The sequence below is a fragment of the Polypterus senegalus genome, chromosome 3 (genome assembly GCF_016835505.1).
Source record: "Polypterus senegalus isolate Bchr_013 chromosome 3, ASM1683550v1, whole genome shotgun sequence".
In the NCBI taxonomy this organism is placed as follows: domain Eukaryota; kingdom Metazoa; phylum Chordata; class Cladistia; order Polypteriformes; family Polypteridae; genus Polypterus; species Polypterus senegalus.
In genome coordinates, this window is record NC_053156.1 from 216,892,403 (window position 1) to 216,912,488 (window position 20,086).

The following is a 20,086-nucleotide window of genomic DNA, read 5'->3' on the forward strand; positions in this document are numbered from 1 at the left end:
TAAAGAATTTCTTCTTCTACATACAGTATTACATAGTGGGCTTTAAATATTTTATTTTGCTTTTTTAAGAAGTGTAATAATTACCATAATATGCTCAGATTTAGATTCTGTGCAGGTTGTTCTATTTATTTTATTCTGTTATAGGATGTGTCTTCCTTTAGGCTTTTAATTATTCTAGGTCTCTAGAAAAACTCCTGAGCTACTTCACTTGTGCTGCTTTCAGCCATCTTTCTATTATATACAGTACAGTACATGTAGCTTTCTGTGGCCAGAATTAGACATACCCTAAAGGTTCTGTATATAGACTAGGGTAATTGGCTTAATAGTACTATAATCTTATTAATTAATCATATATTTTTGTTATTCTTTTTGTTTGGCTGATCACAAAGCACAGGTAAGCGAGTATGAACAAGACAAATGTAGATTTACAGTCCTACTTTTTTGTATGGTATTTTACTTTATATTGCTGATTTTCTTAATTAAGTATTAAAGTAACATGCAAAATCAAAGCATGAAAAATTAAATCCAGTGTACCAAATTAAGATTGTTTTAATCATTACAAAAGAATACCAAAATTGTGCCCTTTTAAATAAAATTTAAATTAAAACTGATGTTCATAAGTGACAAGCAGCCCTGCAGTTAAGCAGTATGTGAGCAGTACGCTACAGAGCTCTGGCAAGACAAGATATGTTATCTGTTAAACTGAATGCGGTGAATGGTATTTCATTGCATTGTATTGGGTGAAACTGATAAAATGCAATGTAATGTTTATTGCCATTTTGGCTTGTAGATTACTTTACAACCATTCTAACTCTCATTTTATTTTCTTAGGTTTGTATTGTTTTTATGTTTCTTGTTATATTTGTGTTTTTTCTCAGATCTCCAATTAAGTTCTGATGTCATAAGTACTGTATACCTGACCCATGAAGGCAAATTTAGAATGCTATGATGCCTGACATTCAGTTAGTTTTTTAAGTCTGTGCTTTTTACAAGGTCTTCAAAGAAAACTTATTTTAAATTAGGAGTCATGTAAAAGAAAAAGTCATCAGTATATAATTACATTACACTTAAATGCTAGGATTGTGTAATACCTAAATATTTACACTATTATGGTTGAAGGGGATGTTTCTTATCCCAGCGATATTAACTTAAATAATGTAAAATTTCATGCATGTTGTTATTGCTGCTGCCTTAGAGGTCTAAAATCTTTTTGTGGAAGTCGTCTTGTTTATTGTGCACAAAATACATTTGTCTTTCCTCTGGTTTTTATTTTATATCCTAAACTTTTTCAATTTGTTAGTTCATGACTGTCAGTTGGGATTATTTAATTGTGGATATATGGTGTGAATTTTCCCTGCTGTGGCATGGTTCCACATCTATGATTCATTTCTGCCTTGCAACTGAAACTGTTGGGACATCCTTCCATCCCTACGCTGTAATACCATAGAGTTTTTTTTATCAAAATGGCAGAATTGGTCAAAATGATGCTGTGCGTGTTCACATCCAGCTTTTTATTTAAATATTCATAATCATTTTGAAAAATTAAATAGATGGGAGTGTTGACATCATCTTTGCTAAATGTTCTTAGTTTGCCAGAATGCTTTGCCTTGCAAAGAATAACATCAGCACGGTGATCATATGTGCACATACTGCATTAAACATAATCTAACAGTATGACTTGGCATTTGCCTCAATCAAAGAAAAATAATATGGCTTTTGAAGAGCACATTTAATTAAAAAAAGGCCACCCTTTTTCTCCACTGTTATTTAAAATTTCTTTTGAATCCTCTTAGCACTAGACCATGTAGCATATATCGACCCTAAACAACTTGTGTTGTCCTGGCCTACACTATAGGGTCTTTTTATATGTTTATTTATTGTGAAATATACCCATTAACTTTCAAATATTGTGATTGTGTTTAAGAGTTTTGTTTTAGGTTGTAAAATTAATAGGAGGACAGCATGGTGGCATAGTGGTTAATGCTGGTGCCTCATGGATCCAACATCTTGGATCCTGGTTATTGTCAATGGAGTTTTACATGTTCTCCCAGTGTCTTAGTTTCTCCTTTGGGCTCTCTGGTCTTCCACCCAAATGACCAAAGCCATTCAGCCTACATTAATAGCTTTCTGCCTTGTTAACAGTTTTTGCAGGTATTCTAATATTTTTGTACTGCATTTATTCATAAATAAACATCTCATGGAAAAAAATATACAGTATAACATTTCTTCTAATGTAATGTTCTGTTCTTGACTTTGATAATTGCTTTTCTTCTGTTTTCCTGTTTCATCAGAACTTTGTAATTTCAGTTGTCATATGCCTTCACGGTACACAACTTTTTCAATGCTTTCATTTATACAGCCTTAAGAAAATCCTAGCAAGCTGTGGTCAGTGGCAGTTGCCACCCATTATAGCCACTTATGTAATATGCCACCCCCAACAAATCACTGAAAGCATTTTTAATTGCCATATAACTAGTTGCAAGTTGCTACATCAAAATCGTGGGCTATTTGTGTCAGTGCTCACCAAAATAACAAATAGTAGAAGCTGCCAGGATGGAAGGAAAGCAAGAATTTTGGACTGTGGAAATGGAGCAGAGGCTTGTCAAACTTTGGACTTCAAACAGCTGTTTCATTCTTCCATTTTTACTTTTGTGTAGGGCCTCTTTGTCTTATTCCCGTGTGCTCCATCTTGACTGGCCTCCAAAATGAGACTTTGTGGTACTTTGTTGGCATAACATAAGATTTGTATAACCTTCTTCAGTTCCTAATCATGTAATCAGATTCCATTGAAGGCAACAAGATTATTGACTTGAATTGTTATATTAGACCTGCTCTCTAAACAAAAATTGTTTCGTCCTATAGTGTGACATTAGCTTTAGATTGTAGTAATCAATCATTCTGTACATGGTCTACTACATGTTGCTGAAAACGTGTTTTTTTTTTTTCTTTCTCTTTATTGCTTAATTTTAATTTGATTATGGTATGCCAATCTGAGATTCCTTTTATTTTATCCTTATTCTCAAAAGTCTTACAAATTAATGTATAATTAGAAACTATAGCTACATCTGCATATATTTTGACTAATTTGTAATTTAACTATGTTTTTTCAGTATGTAATCCATATATTTCCTGATAATATTTTATTTGTGATGGTGATTGCCAAGTGTCATGTCAGCAAAGGTATGACTTCAGGTTTTGGTCGCAATTCTGACTTTTCACATAAACACAATGGTCACTCTCCATTTTCATTCTACTGTACTTCACTGGGATATGGAATATTTTACCATTTCTTGGGACATTAGTTGGATTTGTGCCCCACACATTGGTTTCTAGGAAATTATAGCTAAAAAGCTCAATCTTGTTATAATTTAATCACTAGCCACTTTTTTTAATTCTATCAGGAACCTTAACAGGTTTTTTTGTTTTATTTTAAGAAATGTTACACCATTTAGTTGAGTAATGTGCCTTTAACTTGCTCTCTGCCACTGAACACTGTAGGACTTTCAAGGCGAGTACAGACCCATTTGTAACTTCACTCATAAGTCTTTTTCTTGTTCAGATGCTGTTTTAACAGATGTCCTTTTTAAGAAGTGCCTGGGTAATGCTTTTCAGCCTCCATTTATTAAACATTGAGCAAGCAGTGCTCAGGAGTTCCAAACACTTTGACTTACACTTTTTTCTTTTAATCATTTATTTTGATCTCTTACTTTTATAGAATATTCTTTCAACTTCATCTATTAACTTTCCTTCAGATTTCCAGTGCAACTAGCTACAGCTATTACTGATCAGACGGGAATTTTTCCAGGCGAATGTGCATATATCATGAGCTTCTTGGTCTGGCAAAGTTTGCAGAAATGTCCTCTTGTTTATGATTAACACCTCTGGTTGTCAGATAAACGTTTTAAAGATATATTATTAGATGTTGGCAAAGGATAGCACTCCAGATGGATATTTAGTGGCCAAGATGAACAAAGTTAAATTTTTGCGGTGCATGGATATGCTGGGACAGTGGTTCTGGCTGATCTGAAGAATTTGTCAAGGCTATTCTTTTAGCAGAGGAGGCATTTTGTAATGAATGAATAAACAAACAAATAAATAAATACAATTTAAGAAAAGGCAGTGCCAATTTTGACCAACAATTTTTGGTGAAGAAGGAAGACCAGACTGTGACTAAAATATGAAAAAAAGTGTTTAAGTAAGGAATTTAAATTAAGCTTGATAATTAAACACATTTTATAGATAAACATGAATGGCTTTGGTAAATCTGCAGCATGCTATACTGCTCTTCTTAAATGTAATACATATTACTTACTTAATTATATCACTAATGCAGTGAATATATACTTTAATCGTGTTGCGTTTTTGTTAGTACTTTGTAGTTTCTCTCCCTAGAACATACAGTGCATCCAGAAAGTATTCACAGCACATCACTGTGTTTGGATTAAATTCATTTTTTTTCTCAGAATTCTACACACAACACCCCATAATGACAACGTGAAAAAAGTTTACTTGAGGTATTTGCAAATTTATTAAAAATAAAAAAAAATTGAGAAATCACATGTACATAAGTATTCACAGTCTTTGCCATGAAGCTCAAAATTGAGCTCAGGTGCATCCTGTTTCCCCTAATCAGATATTTCGGCAGCTTATTTGGAGTCCACCTGTGGTAAATTCAGTTGATTGGACATGATTTGGAAAGGCACACACCTGTCTATATAAGGTCCCACAGTTGACAGTTCATGTCAGAGCACAAACCAAGCATGAAGTCAAAGGAATTGTCTGTAGACCTCCGAGACAGGATTGTCTTGAGGCATAAATCTGGGGAAGGTTGCAGAAAAATTTCTGCTGCTTTGAAGGTCCCAATGAGCATAGTGGCCTCCATCATCCGTAAGTGGAAGAAGTTCGAAACCACCAGACTCTTCCTAGAGCTGGCCGACCATCTAAACTGAGCGATCGGGGGAGAAGGGCCTTAGTCAGGGAGGTGACCAAGAACCCGATGGTCACTCTGTCAGAGCTCCAGAGGTCCTCTGTGGAGAGAGGAGAACCTTCCAGAATGACAGCCATCTCTGCAGCAATCCACCAATCAGGCCTATATGGTAGAGTGGCCAGACGGAAGCCACTCCTTAGTAAAAGGCACATGGCAGCCCGCCTTGAGTTTGCCAAAAGGCACCTGAAGGACTTTCGGACCATGAGAAACAAAATTTTCTAGTCTGACGAGACAAAGATTGAACTCTTTGGTGTGAATGCCAGGCGTCATGTTTGGAGGAAACCGGGCACCGCTCATCACCATACCAATACCATCTCTACAGTGAAGCATGGCGGTGGCAGCATCATGCTGTAGAGATGTTTTTCAGTGGCAGGAACTGGGAGACTAGTCAGGATAAAGGGAAAGATGACTGCAGCAATGTACAGAGACATCCTGGATGAAAACCTGCTCCAGAGCGCTCTTGACCTCTGACTGGGGTGACGGTTCATCTTTCAGCAGGACAAAGACCCTAAGCACACAGCCAAGATATCAAAGGAGTGGCTTCAGGACAACTCTGTGAATGTCCTTGAGTGGCCCAGCCAGAGCCCAGACTTGAATCCAATTGAACATCTCTGGAGAGATCTTAACATGGCTGTGCACTGACGCTTCCAATCCAACCTGATGGAGCTTGAGAGGTGCTGCAAAGAGGAATGGGCGAAACCGGCCAAGGATAGGTGTGCCAAGCTTGTGGCATCATATTTAAAAAGGCTTGAGGCTGTAATTGCTGCCAAAGGTGCATCGACAAAGTATTGTGCAAAGGCTGTGAATACTTATGTACATGTAATTTCTCAGTTTTTTTTATTTTTAATAAATTTGCAAAATTGTGTGTAGAATTCTGAGGAAAAAAATAAATTTAATCCATTTTGGAATAAGGCTGTAACATAACATAATTTGGAAAAAGTGATGCGCTGTGAATACTTTCTGGATGCACTGTAGATGCTAAAAGCTAACCTGGTATTCTTAACACCCACTTGTCACTTAAGAAATGCTTTAAACCAACAGCTAGTGTGTTGCCCCTTGGAAATGTAATATGCAAATACATTTATGTAAAGTGGTGTTTTTGTTGGTGTTATAGTTGTTTGTTGCTTTGACTTCACATCTAGTTGTGTACTGTGATATCAGAATTCAAGGAATGGTTCCCAAAAGCTTCAGCTTGCCTTAGTTTAAAAAAAAATAAAAAAAATCTCTTTACACATATCTATTGGTCTCTATCACAATACTAAGTTAGTTAGATGCACCTGGATATTTTGTTAATTTAGCTTTACCCAGACAGTACATGTAGAGCATATTGAGGTAACCTATTCAGAATTGATAATTTGCTAATATGAATAAGTCAGATCTATTATACAAAGTTCAAATGCATTCTTTGTCAGCATTATCATGAAAACACAAACTAGCCTAAGGTTGGTTTAACCGAAAGTAAAACAGTTTTTCCCTCATTTTAGTTTGTACTGCCACAGTGCTAATCATAACAGGATAGGTTAAATTTGGTAAAGTTTATCTGGGTTAAAAATGTCATCCGTTTGTCTGACTTTAATGTTTTTCAGAAAATTAACCGAAGGCTTCACCTTTCCAAGAGTAAACATACCAAGTTCAATGAATCAGGGCAGCTGAGTGTATTTCACTTAGTGTCCTCCTTGTGGTGTCTCTACATTCTAATAACGGTAAGTGAATGTAGCCTCACAGATTAATTAATATCACTTATAAATACTACATCTAGTTTGTATCTTTTAGCCTGAAGTGTTGAATTGCTCTATTTAGCTTTTACTTCAAAGCATCCCATTCTTACATCCCTTACTTTGTTGTAGTCATAGTATAATGATCTGTGTTGCTGTAAATGATTCCCGATCCTTTTTTTATAACACCATGTCAGGCAAAATGGTAATTTGGTTAAGACATTTAATGAGTTGGAAAACTAGGAAACGACTGCAAATAATTACAACCACAACTGGTGTAATAAAAAAATTTAAAAAATGACTTCTGCACAGAAACAATTTTCTATTAGAATCACTGCCAAGTTGACATTTCTTTTGTTACAGAGTTAAACTACTTTGAGGTATGTATTCATGCTGTCAGCTATTATGTTGAAATTGGAGCTTTATATGTGAAGTTTGCATATTTTCAAGTGTACTAGATCTCTCATCTAGTATGCCTTCCACAAGGGTTGCATAGTGGCACAATGGATATTTCTGCCTCTTCATGAATCCAGCATCTAGGGTTCAATCTCATTTCTGGACAGTGTCTGTGGGATGTTTGCACATTCTTCTCATATTTGGTTTTCCTTATTTCTACAAATATGTGTTTTTTGGATTAATTCACAGTTCCAAAATGGCCCTGTGTGATATGTGCATGAAATGGACTGGCACTGTGTCCATGGCCTTTTCCTGACTTGAATCCAGTGCTTCTGGGATAGGCTTATGCTTCTTACAATTCTGAATTGGGATTAAACATATTGGGAATGTTGTTTCATGTGATTGATGCGATGTACATTTTATGTAAAGTAATAACATGAATGTGTGTTTGTATTCATTAGTTTGTCTTTTATTGGTCTTGCATAATGTGTATGTTGCCCATGATATGTGCATATAGTACCTATGTAACTATGACAGATTGCAATTCTGCAACACAATAATAGAAAATCATTGTTCAGAAAGTGAAAAGGGAAATGATTTATGTATAGATAGATAAAGTATGGAGACAATAATGATAAACTACAAAAATCATCTTTTGTTTTATATTCAAGATGAGCTGTAAACTAACACGGCCACTTCCATTTCTTTTGCCTCATTCTTTAATTTATTTTACAGGAGGGTTATATTTCAGACTTGACCAGTCTGTGGGAGAACTACCCTCACATACAATTAAGGTAAGGTAATTTACTATATGTTCAGAGCTGAATTTGTTCTGGGTAACACAGACTTTAATGCTTTTTTGTTTTATTTTTCTTTACATTTTGCTGTTAACAAAAACATTTTTAATAATCTTGTGATTCTGTGTTGTTCTTGTGGAAGGTAGGAGCACATTGCTGAGTGTATTATGGTGGGGTTATATGGCAATAAGCTGTTTGCTTTGTAATCAAAGTAGTTGTTTAAATTTAATATTATTTTCATTTTGTGATTAATTTGTTATTAACATTGTATATTCTGTATTGTTTGATCATAAATTTTCTTAACAGTGAGCTTATAACTAATTATAAATATGAAAGATGACCAGGAGAGATTTTTTTATTGTTAAATGTAAATGTTACCCTTTAATTAAGTTTTAAATGGCTGTCTGCTCACAAACTAAAAATGTCTTGTTTTAAATGTAAAATGACACATCTCTTTGATATTCTTTTCAGTGTAGTTTTTTTATAATGTTTATTCTTTGCATTGATTCTCACCCATGTCTTTTTCAAAGTTATGGGCAATAGCATAAATTGTTTTCTTTTAGTGTAATGTTTAGTATGTTTTTATACTTGATCCAGTTTTTTTTTTTTATATATAAATAGAAATAAACTTGAAATATCAAATATTTAGTCTATAATGTATTTTTCCCATCTCAGATTTCAGGTGAAGTTTTTCTACCTCTGTCAGCTGGCATACTGGCTACATGCAGTACCAGAATTGTACTTTCAGAAAGTACGGAAGGTAAGGTAATAATATGGCTAAAGTGATGAAATGCCCTTTGGCCAAGGAGTGATCAAAACAGTATTGATTATTTAGAATAAGTATATAGGAGGATGTGTACAGGAAAGAATATAGATCAGTTTTCTGAGAGGAGACAAGGAATTCGCAAAGGGAGTTTTAAGGATAGATGGGTAGAGATAAAGATAGAGACACTTTGTGAATCTTTACAACCAACCAGTGCCAAAGACTGAAAGAAAGGGCATTTCAATATATCAATATTTAAGGGTAAAAAAAAATTTTGAATAAGTTTATAAAAGAAGACATGTTAAGGATGTGAAAGTACTGTATCCTCCGGGACAGTTCACTTTTCATTAATCTGCTTTGTCAGTTTGGTAATGTTCTTGTTTGTTTCAGGAAGAAGTTCCTCGGCAACTTCTCATTATCGGTCTTTATTTGTTGCACATTTCAGCTGCTTATCTTCTCAAGTAAGTGTTGTATGTAATTTTACAATAGTTTATCCTTTATTAAGGAGTTAATCTGTTTTAGTTTTTGTAGTAAATGACATAATTTCTTTCCTTTGCAGTCTCACTCGACTAGGTCTAGTACTGCTATTCTTGCAGTATATTTCAGAGCTGGGCTTTCATGTTGCAAAACTTTTCTACTTCACAGATGAGAGCCACTGCAAGCTGTGAGTTTATTTTATAATTTAATATTTTCTTATATGTATACTTTTGTTTTAACTAATGAATTAGCATTGTGAGTGTGTTTTTTTTTTTTTTTTATAAATTGGAGTATATTTTGTCATATCCTATACATATTTATGCATCTTACTGCTGAGTTGTGATTTAAAGTTCCTGTTGAATGTAATAACCATTATCTAAAAACAGATTCATTATACTTACATCTGTAAATGTTTTTAATATGCCATGTAGTGAGTGAATTATGTCAACTCTTCATATCTTAAGCATACCCTGTCCAAAGATGCTACCTGTCTTTACATCTGGTATTGTGTGGAGTTGGTGAGGGTGATGATATAGTGAAGAAACAGCTAAATAAGTGTTGATAGGCTGAAGGATAGGTGGAGAAGTTCATTTGTCAAAAGACCTGTAGTGAAGGATCAGTATAACCATCAGATGGAAATCAAGTTAAGAATGCATTTATCTTTATTTTTCTAACATTGTGCATCAATCACAGTGTTTATTACATTGGTTATTAAATAGCATTTTTTTATATATACACACACACATATATACTGTACATGTGTAATTTCACTTTTTGCCAAAAACACGGTTGTCCCCTGACTACAAAAAAAGGTAAATCTGTCAGTCGTTTTAAAAAAAAAAAAAAATATTTATTTATTTATTTTTATTTTTTTTAAGGATCATGGCAATAGCACCTTCCGTACAAAGTTTATAAGAAAAAGCATTTTGCTGGATCACCTACCAGCCACATTCATCCTTTTAACTATTTTCTTTGGAATCACAATTTTCATTACAGATTCAAGATAAACCTATTCTACCAGAACCTTCCACAATTTAGAGTCACAGTTTATTGTGACGTGTGTAGCATTTAACTAATGGAGGAGGAAACCCGCAGAAAAGCAGGGCATGTGGAGAACATGTTAATTGGACAGGGAATTTTAAAATATAATGTTGTCCTACTACGACTCCTGACCCATATCATCTTACATACTGCTTTTCATTGTTTACAATAAATATTGTGCATAGGAGTTGCAAACGAGAACCAGAAACATGAACTGTGATCCCCATCCTTTCCAAGCTCCAGCCTACCAAAAATGAATACTATAAAACTTGAATATAAAGTATACTCGCACTCACACCATAGTTTCCATTAGCACTGTTTGTGGACATTGAAGTCAATATTGCTTTTTTTCTCCCAAAAATAAAAAAACCTGAAAATAAACAGTGACTGAAAATTGCTGCAGGACAGTCCTGACAAAGCTTCACGAAAGGGATAAAAACAAAACACTTGGCTTTGAAGATATAGGTTGCAGATTTTGGTACAGTTTATTGCATACAAAAAATTGGCAATCAAGTACTAATCTTTATACTACTTTAATTTACTGTAGGTTTAACCAATTCTTATGCACGATTAAAAGATGGGACAGAACACACAATGCAGTATTTTAAAACATTAAAGCATGGATCCATTGGAAAACAAGAAAGTTAAAGATTATTCTGTTCTTTTTATTTATTTCTTTGCATGAATTTCTTGAACATAAAGCACAGATAATACATTTTGACTTCATTGTCACACTGCATAGAGAAGAAACTATATATGTGTCACACTGCATACAGAAGAGACTATATATGTGTGAAACAGGTCTCACATTGTTCTTATTATAATACATATATTTTAAGACTCAAAGTCTCAGAGCTGACTATACTTTCTTAGACTGGTGTCCTTCAACATCTGCAATAAGATGCTGCAGATGTTCTATCAGACGGTTGTGGCAAGTGCCCTCTTTTACGCGGTGGTGTGCTGGGGAGGCAGCATAAAGAAGAGGGACGCCTCACGCCTGTACAAACTGGTGAGGAAGGCAGGCTCTATTGTAGGCACAGACCTGGACAGTTTGACATCTGTGGCAGAGCGACGGGCGCTGAGCAGGCTCCTGTCAGTCATGGAGAATCCACTGCATCCACTGAACAGTATCATCTCCAGACAGAGGAGCAGCTTCAGTGATGGACTGCTGTCACTGTTCTGCTCCACTGACAGACTGAGGAGATTGTTCCTCCCCCACACTACGCGACTCTTTAATTCCACCCCTGTAAACGTTAACATTATACAAAGTTATTTTCTGTTATACCTGCATTTTTATCACTCTTTAATTTAATATTGTTTTTTTATCAGTATCCTTCTGCTGGATTATGTGAATTTCCCCTTGGGATTAATAAAGTGTTTGTCCATCCATCCATCCATGAATCCTAAATTAAGTCTAAGTTTCTGCAGTATTCAAATCACGGCTCAATCAAGGTGGTTTGGGCATGTAATGAGGGGGGCTCTGTACACTCCTCTCACAGCTTTATTAGCTGTGGCCCAGTGGGAGAAGAACAAATGGTAGTGTATTAACCCAGTGAAGTGATTTTTTTTTATGGGTCAACTGACCTGGGACCTTCTGGAAATTCTTCATGAGAAGCTGGAGAATTTTTGTATATTATTGGATGGTCTGCTCATCTTACTTCAGTGGGTTGCCACTATGGCTTTGAGCTAAAAAAGCCAAATTAAAATAATGACAATGGTAATTTGTAAATTTTATAGACCAAAATCTGGTTTTAGTTCATCTCAAGTTTCAGAGTTCCAGAATATTTTGACATCGCCAAGATAATTATGTGTACATTATGGTAATGCCTCGTCTATGCGTTATCTATCATTACACTTGAATTATTAAGATAACTAATCACATGTGCCTGTACCCTTTGTACTTGAAGGGTCACAATATTAATTTGTCTTAGTTTAAATGTGTCCATTTATAATGTTCAGTGAACAAATTCAAAAATTGCATTTGGAAAAAGTTATGTGGAAAAAAGCATTTTTAACACTAATAGCAACAGTTCAGACTTTTCAACAAAAATAAAAAAAATGGTGTAAAACACTGCCTTCAACAAAAAATAGGTTTATGGTATTTTTTTTATTATTAGTTTTATTGGAATCATTCCATACAAATCAATCAATGTTTACAAAAAGGATTGGTATTTTTTTAAATTTAAGAAAAAGTATTACATAAATATATTCAAAAGGAAGGTGTGATTTTTTTTTTTTTTTTTGTATTTTTTTACTGTTGTTTAAAATGTATTTATTTAGAAAATATCATCTATCTAGTCTTTTCCTGATTGAATAGAGAGCCAGACTCAGTAGTACGGAAACAATCAAAAGATCGTTCACTTACTCTACACTTCATTGAAAGGTGTGTTTCTTGACTGGATAGAATTATAGGCAAATTGATCTTTTCTTGGCACAGTGGTGCAGTTGGAAACCTCATCCCTTAAATGTCCCCATTTAATTTCTAGCTCTGTCACTTTTTTGTGGTTTGCATTGCCTCCCTACGTTCACATTAGTTAGCAGTCTGACACATTTGAAATGCATGCTGCCAGGTTCATTGGCATCTGTGAACTTGTCTAGTCCATGTGGGCGCATACTGTATGTGTTGGTATACTTCACAATATACTTTTCTCACTGCAAGGGCAAGTTCCTGGTTTGCACCTGTTGATAATGTGCTGTTTTCCTAGTTGATTTCCAGCAGATCTGTTGGGCAATAATTTAATTAAGGAATGGTAACCTGCCTTGCAGTCATTGCTGCCAATACAAGTTCTGTCTCACCATGAGCCTAACTTGGATAAGTAACAATAGAATGTAAAAGTATCACAGAGAGAGAGAAAAAACCTTTCTAATAAGAATAGGACATTTGGGTCTTTGGGAGATTATAATCCACTAGCTTTGTTGTCCATCTAAGGAGGGTTTAAATCCAAGTAATCAGTGCAGACCTCATTGTTAATGTTTAAAATTAAAAAAATGCATTGCATTGGTCATTCTAATAGATGGCATATTACAAATACTTGTAGTAAGAAAATGCATTACTACAAAATTTTGTGATGCCCCTTCTGTTGAAATGAGAAATTTAATTCATATGTCTGTTATATGCCATTTGGTATGTATTCATAAAAACATTATTAATGTTTGTGATGCACCATCTGTTGGAATGACAAATACAATACACACACTGTATGTTGATGTTAAATTGAGTGTTATTTTTGTAAACACCATAAAACTAATTTTCAAAGTCATTGCTATGATTTGATAGGCTCTTTTCTTCCTCTCTGTCCTAGGTTCAACATTTGGGCAGTGGCATTTATTTTGACAAGGCTGTTCATTCTTACTTTATCCGTGCTGGTAGTGGGGTTTGGTCTGGCGAGAGTAGAGGTTCAAGGGTTCAGTCTAGAGACAGGCAGCTTTAATACATTGCTTATAAGGTAAGCTATATAAACTTTTTGATTTTCATTGATGCTGTTGATTGTCTTTTTAAGTCACTATTTTTTTGGTTTTGTTTTCTTTTAATGTATGATGAATGTAAACTTGATTAATCTTTCTTGACTTAATACAAGTGTACATTGTATACAATAAAGTGCATGTATGGTATGTATTTCCTTTTTTTTTTTTTTTCTTCCCCAGATTCAAATTTTTTACATTTTAAATAGGAGTTGATATCACTTCTTGCATCTACAAATTCATGGCAGTGAAGTTAGATGGATTTTTATATAATTTAATTTTAAATATGATTTAATGCAAACAACTAAAATGTTTTGGTTTTAAGAAGTATTAAGGGGTTCCATTTAAGAGAAGATTTGCAACCTTCTTTATAATCTCTCACCATTCAGTGCCGTAAAGATAAAGGGGGTGTTGGTATAACTACTTGATAAAACTGAGGAGGGTGTAAAACTGTAGTTGTTTCCATACTAGCAAGGAATTAATATATTTCTGCAGCAACTTGATGTCGTAGGGAAGGTGGTTATGGGTTGGCCATTAGAATTGACACAGCAGTTTGTCCCAAGCCAAGATTCACTCGCCTCCTGCTTCAAAGAGCTTTTTTTTATTGTTTCCATTAATGCAAACTTCTTAAATCACTTACCCTTTCTCATGTTGCCTTAATTTTTTTAAAGATACAGTTGTATACTGAATAATTACTACTACTACTGTACATCCCTCAATGGAAGTCATTTAATTTGACTGTACATTAGTAAAATATACCCAGGATAAAGAGCCCTCTCTGTAACCACCACTATGTACTTACGGTTGGTAGAGTTCCTTGCAGTCAGCAACTCTGCATGGTTACTATATTAAAAAAAAAACAGACATTGAAATGATACACCTCTAGCTTTTGTGTGTGTGTTTTTGTATGTATATTTAAAAAAGAATCGGCAGTAAATTGTATATAAAGTGTATAAAATACTTGGTATATACCTGTCTACTTTATTTTCAAAAGCAATATTATCTTTAAATACCCAATAGTTTATTTTTCTTAAATTCATCACCTTAGTTTTTGATACTTGCCTACTAGCAGGATAAAGGTAGAGAGATGTTTCAGCAAGTGCTTTGGAATCTCCTTCATGACCTTTCATATCAGCTGGGGTTCAGAGATTTCCTTGCTAAATTAGTTATGCCAAGTATACCATTTTGTTTGTTGACCTTTTGATATTTTTATTACTTTCTTACATGCATACAGTGCAAAAAACATGTTGAATGTAGGAAAGATACCCAACTGGTTAATACTGGAAAAAGTTGGCATTTGGTGGTAATGCAGAAGCTGGACAGGAAATGAGGGACAATGAAAAGGTCAAAGAACAGGAAGAAAAAAAAACCTAAATTTTACAAAGCACTGAAGATTTCAGCTAGCTGTATGCATGCTGTAGAATTCTTGGCCAAAGAGACATGCTTCAGTAGTTTTACCATAGTAAAAGAAGAGTGAAATCATTCCTTTTGTTCTGAAAAAATCTACTTTTTTCATGAAATCCAGTTTCCCACTCATTTGTTTGGTACTGATCACTTTTGAATATCTTAAATATTTGGGGATATTATGATATTTACCTTCTACTAAAAATCACAACATTTGAACCCATGTCCATCTGTCTCCATATCTAGAATGGTTGTGCTTCTAGTTGTTTGCTTCACTCAAGCATGGCTTCTTTGGAAATTCATTCATTTTCAATTGCGTCGCTGGAGGGAGTACTGTCAAGAGCAAGCAGCTCGTAAACGAGTAAAGCAGCAGGTTAAAGCCATCAAACGAGAAACTGGTGAGTGGTTTTCCATTTTTTGGGATGCAATATGTGTTGATAATTTGACATCCGTGTAGTCCCTCGGAAGGTTCTCAAGCAGTTTGCCTGACCAGTTTATTTACATGCATTTCATCGTGCTGTATTTTTCTTTCTCTTTTGTTTGTCTTCAGTGTATTTATAAAAATAAGTGTTTTTAAGTGTTGCAAACAGTCTCGACTGAAATGAATTGAACGTCATTTAAAAATCTTTCCCACCAAAATACAAATTTAAGTGTTGTTGTTACTGAACCCCAGCTCACTGTGCTATTAACTGCAAACAATCTAAACTGAACAATTTAAAATATCTACAGATTATTTTACAGTATGCTGAATTATGCTGTTATCAAATGCAGTCAGAGCAGGAGATCTGTTTATATTTCACATGGATGTATATTTTCAGCTGGCAATGGTGGATGATGGCTCCTTTGTCTTATTGTTCTTAATGTGTATCAAGTACATTTCATTTAGCTGTGTGGTAAAATGTATAGAAAACCGAAAGAAACCTGACCTGACCCAGGTAGTCAAAAATATTTATATAATATCTAACCCATTGTTTCTCTGTTTGTGCAGAAAACTGCTTTAACTTCAATTTTTCTTTAAAAAAAAATAAAAGTTAGCTGTCTTTCTTAATTGACTAAAGGTAAAGTCAGGGGAGAACCTGCAGATTGCATTTCTTAGTATTTTTTAGCATGTTTAATTATTGGTCTGCAAGTAAACAAGCCTACTAAGGCCATAGCTTTCCTGGCTAGTAGAGTAGACTTGCTTTGTAGCATACCTTGTTTTAGCATCACATACATTTTATGAAGTGTTGTATGTTAAAGAAAGACCTCCAACCAAATCTGTAAAACCTCTTGTATGATAAGTTAATGTTGACATATCAAATTAGCCAAGCTACTAGCCAGTTCATTCATTACACAATGGCAGCCGCCATGCTAATTATATAAACACACAGTTAGACTGTGCACCAAAACGGTTTTGCTGGCTTTCTCTGCAGCTAAATCTGTTTTTTTGTCCGACAGCTTTTCAGGGTGGTACAGAGCATCTATACTGCAGAATAAGAATTACCAGTGTTATTTATTTTTTCTTTCAATAGGATACCATGAAAATGGAATAGTCAAGCTGGAGAACGGCACCTCTCCCAGGCCCAAGAAAATTAAATCTCCTTAAACCGAGGATATTTGCAGTTTTGGATTCGAAAATAATGGATAAGGATCACGGTTTTAACCATGGCGGTGCTGAATGCATGATAAAGATAATGACAGTACTGAAATATCAGTGCACTGCATACCAGATGAGATCAGCAGTAATGTACTGTGTACTTCTTACAGTCTCTCCAGTGACCAGAACTCTTCAAAAATGGTCTCATACCCCACAAAAGTCTTCCAAGCAGTGGTGCAAACTTATATGAAACTTCATCTGTCAGGATGGCATTTATGCCTTATTTGGTCAAGGTGTGCTGTAGGACTGTGCTCTTGTTGGACCTTTAATTCCATGAATAGGTTTTCCCATATCACTGCTTTATAATGGTTTATCTGGCTACTGGAAAGCTGTGCCCTGCCAAACTGACATTGCTCTGGTCTATAATTGCACTCAGTTATCACTTGCACAAATTACGTTTGGCGTCAGGCAAGTGGCCATCGGCCCGTTCCTAGTGTGGGGAAATTTTGAGCGATTGTTTTAGACATAATGATAATACCATTCATTGTCTTTTGAAACTGAAGGAACAGTGCACAATTTGAAAACGGATGGCTAATAACAAATAAAAATGAATCTAACTGGATGGCATTGAATCTGTAACCACATGGTTCTCTGATTTAAACCATCAGACCTCCTACCTCACAGTCACTCTTTTCCCATTCAGCATCCCTCACTTCTTAATGCTTATTATATGCTAGCTAGGGTGTATTTGGATCTGCTCTCCATTGCATTTAAACTTTATTCCTTTGCCTTAATATTATGTTTCACTGCCTTTCTTCACATTGCTTAACTTGATGATGAAGAGTCGTGTCCACTTCCTTCACTGGTATTGCACAGTTATTGTTTATCTCAAGTTTAATATAAAATAGCACATTTTAATGTATAATTCACGCTGCCCTATAACATGTTTTCATTATTTACTTCACTGGTTTCTTGCTTCCTGTCACCTCACTGATTGTCATACAGTAGTTATTAAGTACATTCCCTCTGGTATGTTGAAAAGGAATACCCAATCTGTATGTCTTTTTTATTTGTTATTTTTTCTTACAGGTAATCAGTATCCTTTAAAATACAAGCATTTTGAGCGGGGAGCCATTTTGCTTGTGAAGTTGTTAGTAAGTAATGCTTGTAATTTCATTACACAGTTCTGACTTTAAAACTATAGAGGCATGCTTTGAATTTCTGCTGAAAGAAAACCTTTATACTTAGACAATGCCTGTGTCTTTTACTGGTTCAGTTTTTTAGTTCTGACATCAAAGACTTTTTCATTGCCATGTACTTTATTGCTCTGGAACTTTAAAGATGGTGCCTTATTTTGTAAACCAAAAAGTGTTACTAAACTGTTGTACTGTTTTGAATTCTGAATGTGAAATATAAGGTGTAAATTATTGGTAGTAAATTTTATGTCAGTTTTACGGTTTAAAACACCTTGAAGGGTAGACCCACCTGTAGATGTGCCTGACTTTGATGTGATTGATAATCCAGGACACTGAAGTCAGACATCTTACTTTTCAGTATCTAAACTGAGAGGGGTTTCTGAAACATCAAGTAGAAGATTTAAACCTTCAGGCCGGATTGAATGATTTGTATAGCGTAATGCCACTTTAGCCTTTCATTCATCTTGTTTTCCAGTCCAGTTGTTTGAAAAGGAAAAGCCTGCATAGCTTCTAATAGTTACGAGAAAGTGATCATTTTTTTGCAGCAGTTAGATGCTGTTTATAATTTACGGACCAAAATGTTTCATTTAAAGACAAATAAATATGTACAGTATATATTCAACTTATGTGAACTTGTGTTTTCTTAAAACTGTTCATGTTTTTTTTGTTATCCAGCCTCCTATCCTCCCTTACTTATTCACTGTTTATGTCCTTTGGCATAGAAAAATTCAGGCTCAAGGTTTCACATTACATCCTTTTAATATGTATTCTTTCTTATAGCTCCTTATCTTAAACAAAAAATGTCATAACATGGCACTGCAGAGAAGACGTGAGGTGTGCACCTGGTGATGTTTCCTATTTCTTTTGACTTGGAGAACTGGGTCACTCCATATACAGTATATTAGCAAATTGATCAAGACAGATGTGCTTACTTATATGGAGGTAACAGTTTGTTCCTATTTTGTCATTTCAGTCCATGATAGGAGACGGGCAACAGTACAGGGCAAGTCAGTTAAGTGGTGTTTGACTACTGATATAAATAAAAATGGTTCATCCAAATACTCTGACTTAGTCAGGCCCTTAATTACTTAAATGTAAGCACACAATAGACAGACATTGAAAGCTATTATACCACATGTAGATAATGGAAGGTGCTATACAAACATATATACAAGCAGTTCCCTCACGTCTTCAACAGGAGAACGTTGTGGTGCTGAATGAATGAATAGATATACACTACCTCTCAAAATTTTAGAATCAATCAATCATTTTCCTGTTTTTGATAGAAGTTTTATACTTTTTTTAATCAAGATACCGTTAAATAGATTTACAAATACAGCCAGGACATTGCTAATGTTTCTAATGGCTATTACTGCTTGAAATGACTGGTTTTAGTTTGTTACTCACATATGACTGCAAAGCCACATTTTCAGCAGCCATTCCTTCAGAGTCCTTAATGGTAAACTTCCTTAGCTTATTATTAATTATTCCTGTAAAGATGCAAATTGGTTATTCAAGAAAACTTTGTGATTGCATTAACACTGTTGAAACCTGTTACTGTTGACTTGGGTTGCAAAGTACTGGCGTTCCTAATGTTCAATTCTGGGTCCAAAAAAATGACCAAACTGAAACAGCTTATTTATTTGTTTACATACTTACTTTAATTGAAGGTTATTTCATAAGAGAGAGAGGGTGGAATTAAATAGAATAGAAAAAGAAGGGGAAGCCGCCCAGCTGGGCAACTGCAGTAGAGGATAAGGTCAACAGAGTCTGTAGCTTGCTGGTCCTCAGTTGGCTTCTTTATTAAATACTTGTCAAACAGTAGTGTCGCTTGCAACCGAGAGACCATTCTAGGATGCTGACCATAGTACACTTTTTCCAGTTATTATTTGTGTTCTTTTGCCCATTTTAACCTTTTATTTTTATTTGCCTGTTTCATGTGTGACTTTTTCTTTGAATCTCTGCCTCTAAGGCCAGAGTCCTGGAATAATCTTTTCCCTGTAATAAGTGCATCTGTGATATGCAGGAACAGTTGCTCTTTTCTCCGTTCAAGAGAGGTGAATACCTTCTCCCAAAATGATTTCAGTAGTAGAACGTTGATAGGAATTTTGATGGATGAGAGGCATTCAGTTTGAAAAGTATATACAGTGGTGTGAAAAACTATTTGCCCCCTTCCTGATTTCTTATTCTTTTGCATGTTTGTCACACAAAATGTTTCTGATCATCAAACACATTTAACCATTAGTCAAATATAACACAAGTAAACACAAAA

The 20,086-nt window shown here is 34.8% G+C and overlaps 1 protein-coding gene across 1 annotated transcript in view; it reads left to right on the plus strand.

Moving 5' to 3' along the window:
* The window catches only part of tram2 (translocation associated membrane protein 2), a 30,906-nt gene extending 12,470 nt beyond the window's left edge, over nucleotides 1-18,436 (plus strand). Inside the window, exons 4-11 of the mRNA XM_039748460.1 lie at nucleotides 6,574-6,690; nucleotides 7,834-7,892; nucleotides 8,571-8,655; nucleotides 9,049-9,119; nucleotides 9,218-9,322; nucleotides 13,479-13,622; nucleotides 15,289-15,440; nucleotides 16,554-18,436. Coding sequence (XP_039604394.1) covers nucleotides 6,574-6,690; nucleotides 7,834-7,892; nucleotides 8,571-8,655; nucleotides 9,049-9,119; nucleotides 9,218-9,322; nucleotides 13,479-13,622; nucleotides 15,289-15,440; nucleotides 16,554-16,627 — 807 coding nt within the window. The 3' untranslated portion in view covers nucleotides 16,628-18,436. The remainder of the gene's footprint in view (nucleotides 1-6,573; nucleotides 6,691-7,833; nucleotides 7,893-8,570; nucleotides 8,656-9,048; nucleotides 9,120-9,217; nucleotides 9,323-13,478; nucleotides 13,623-15,288; nucleotides 15,441-16,553) is intronic.
* Nucleotides 18,437-20,086: the final 1,650 nt, after the last annotated feature.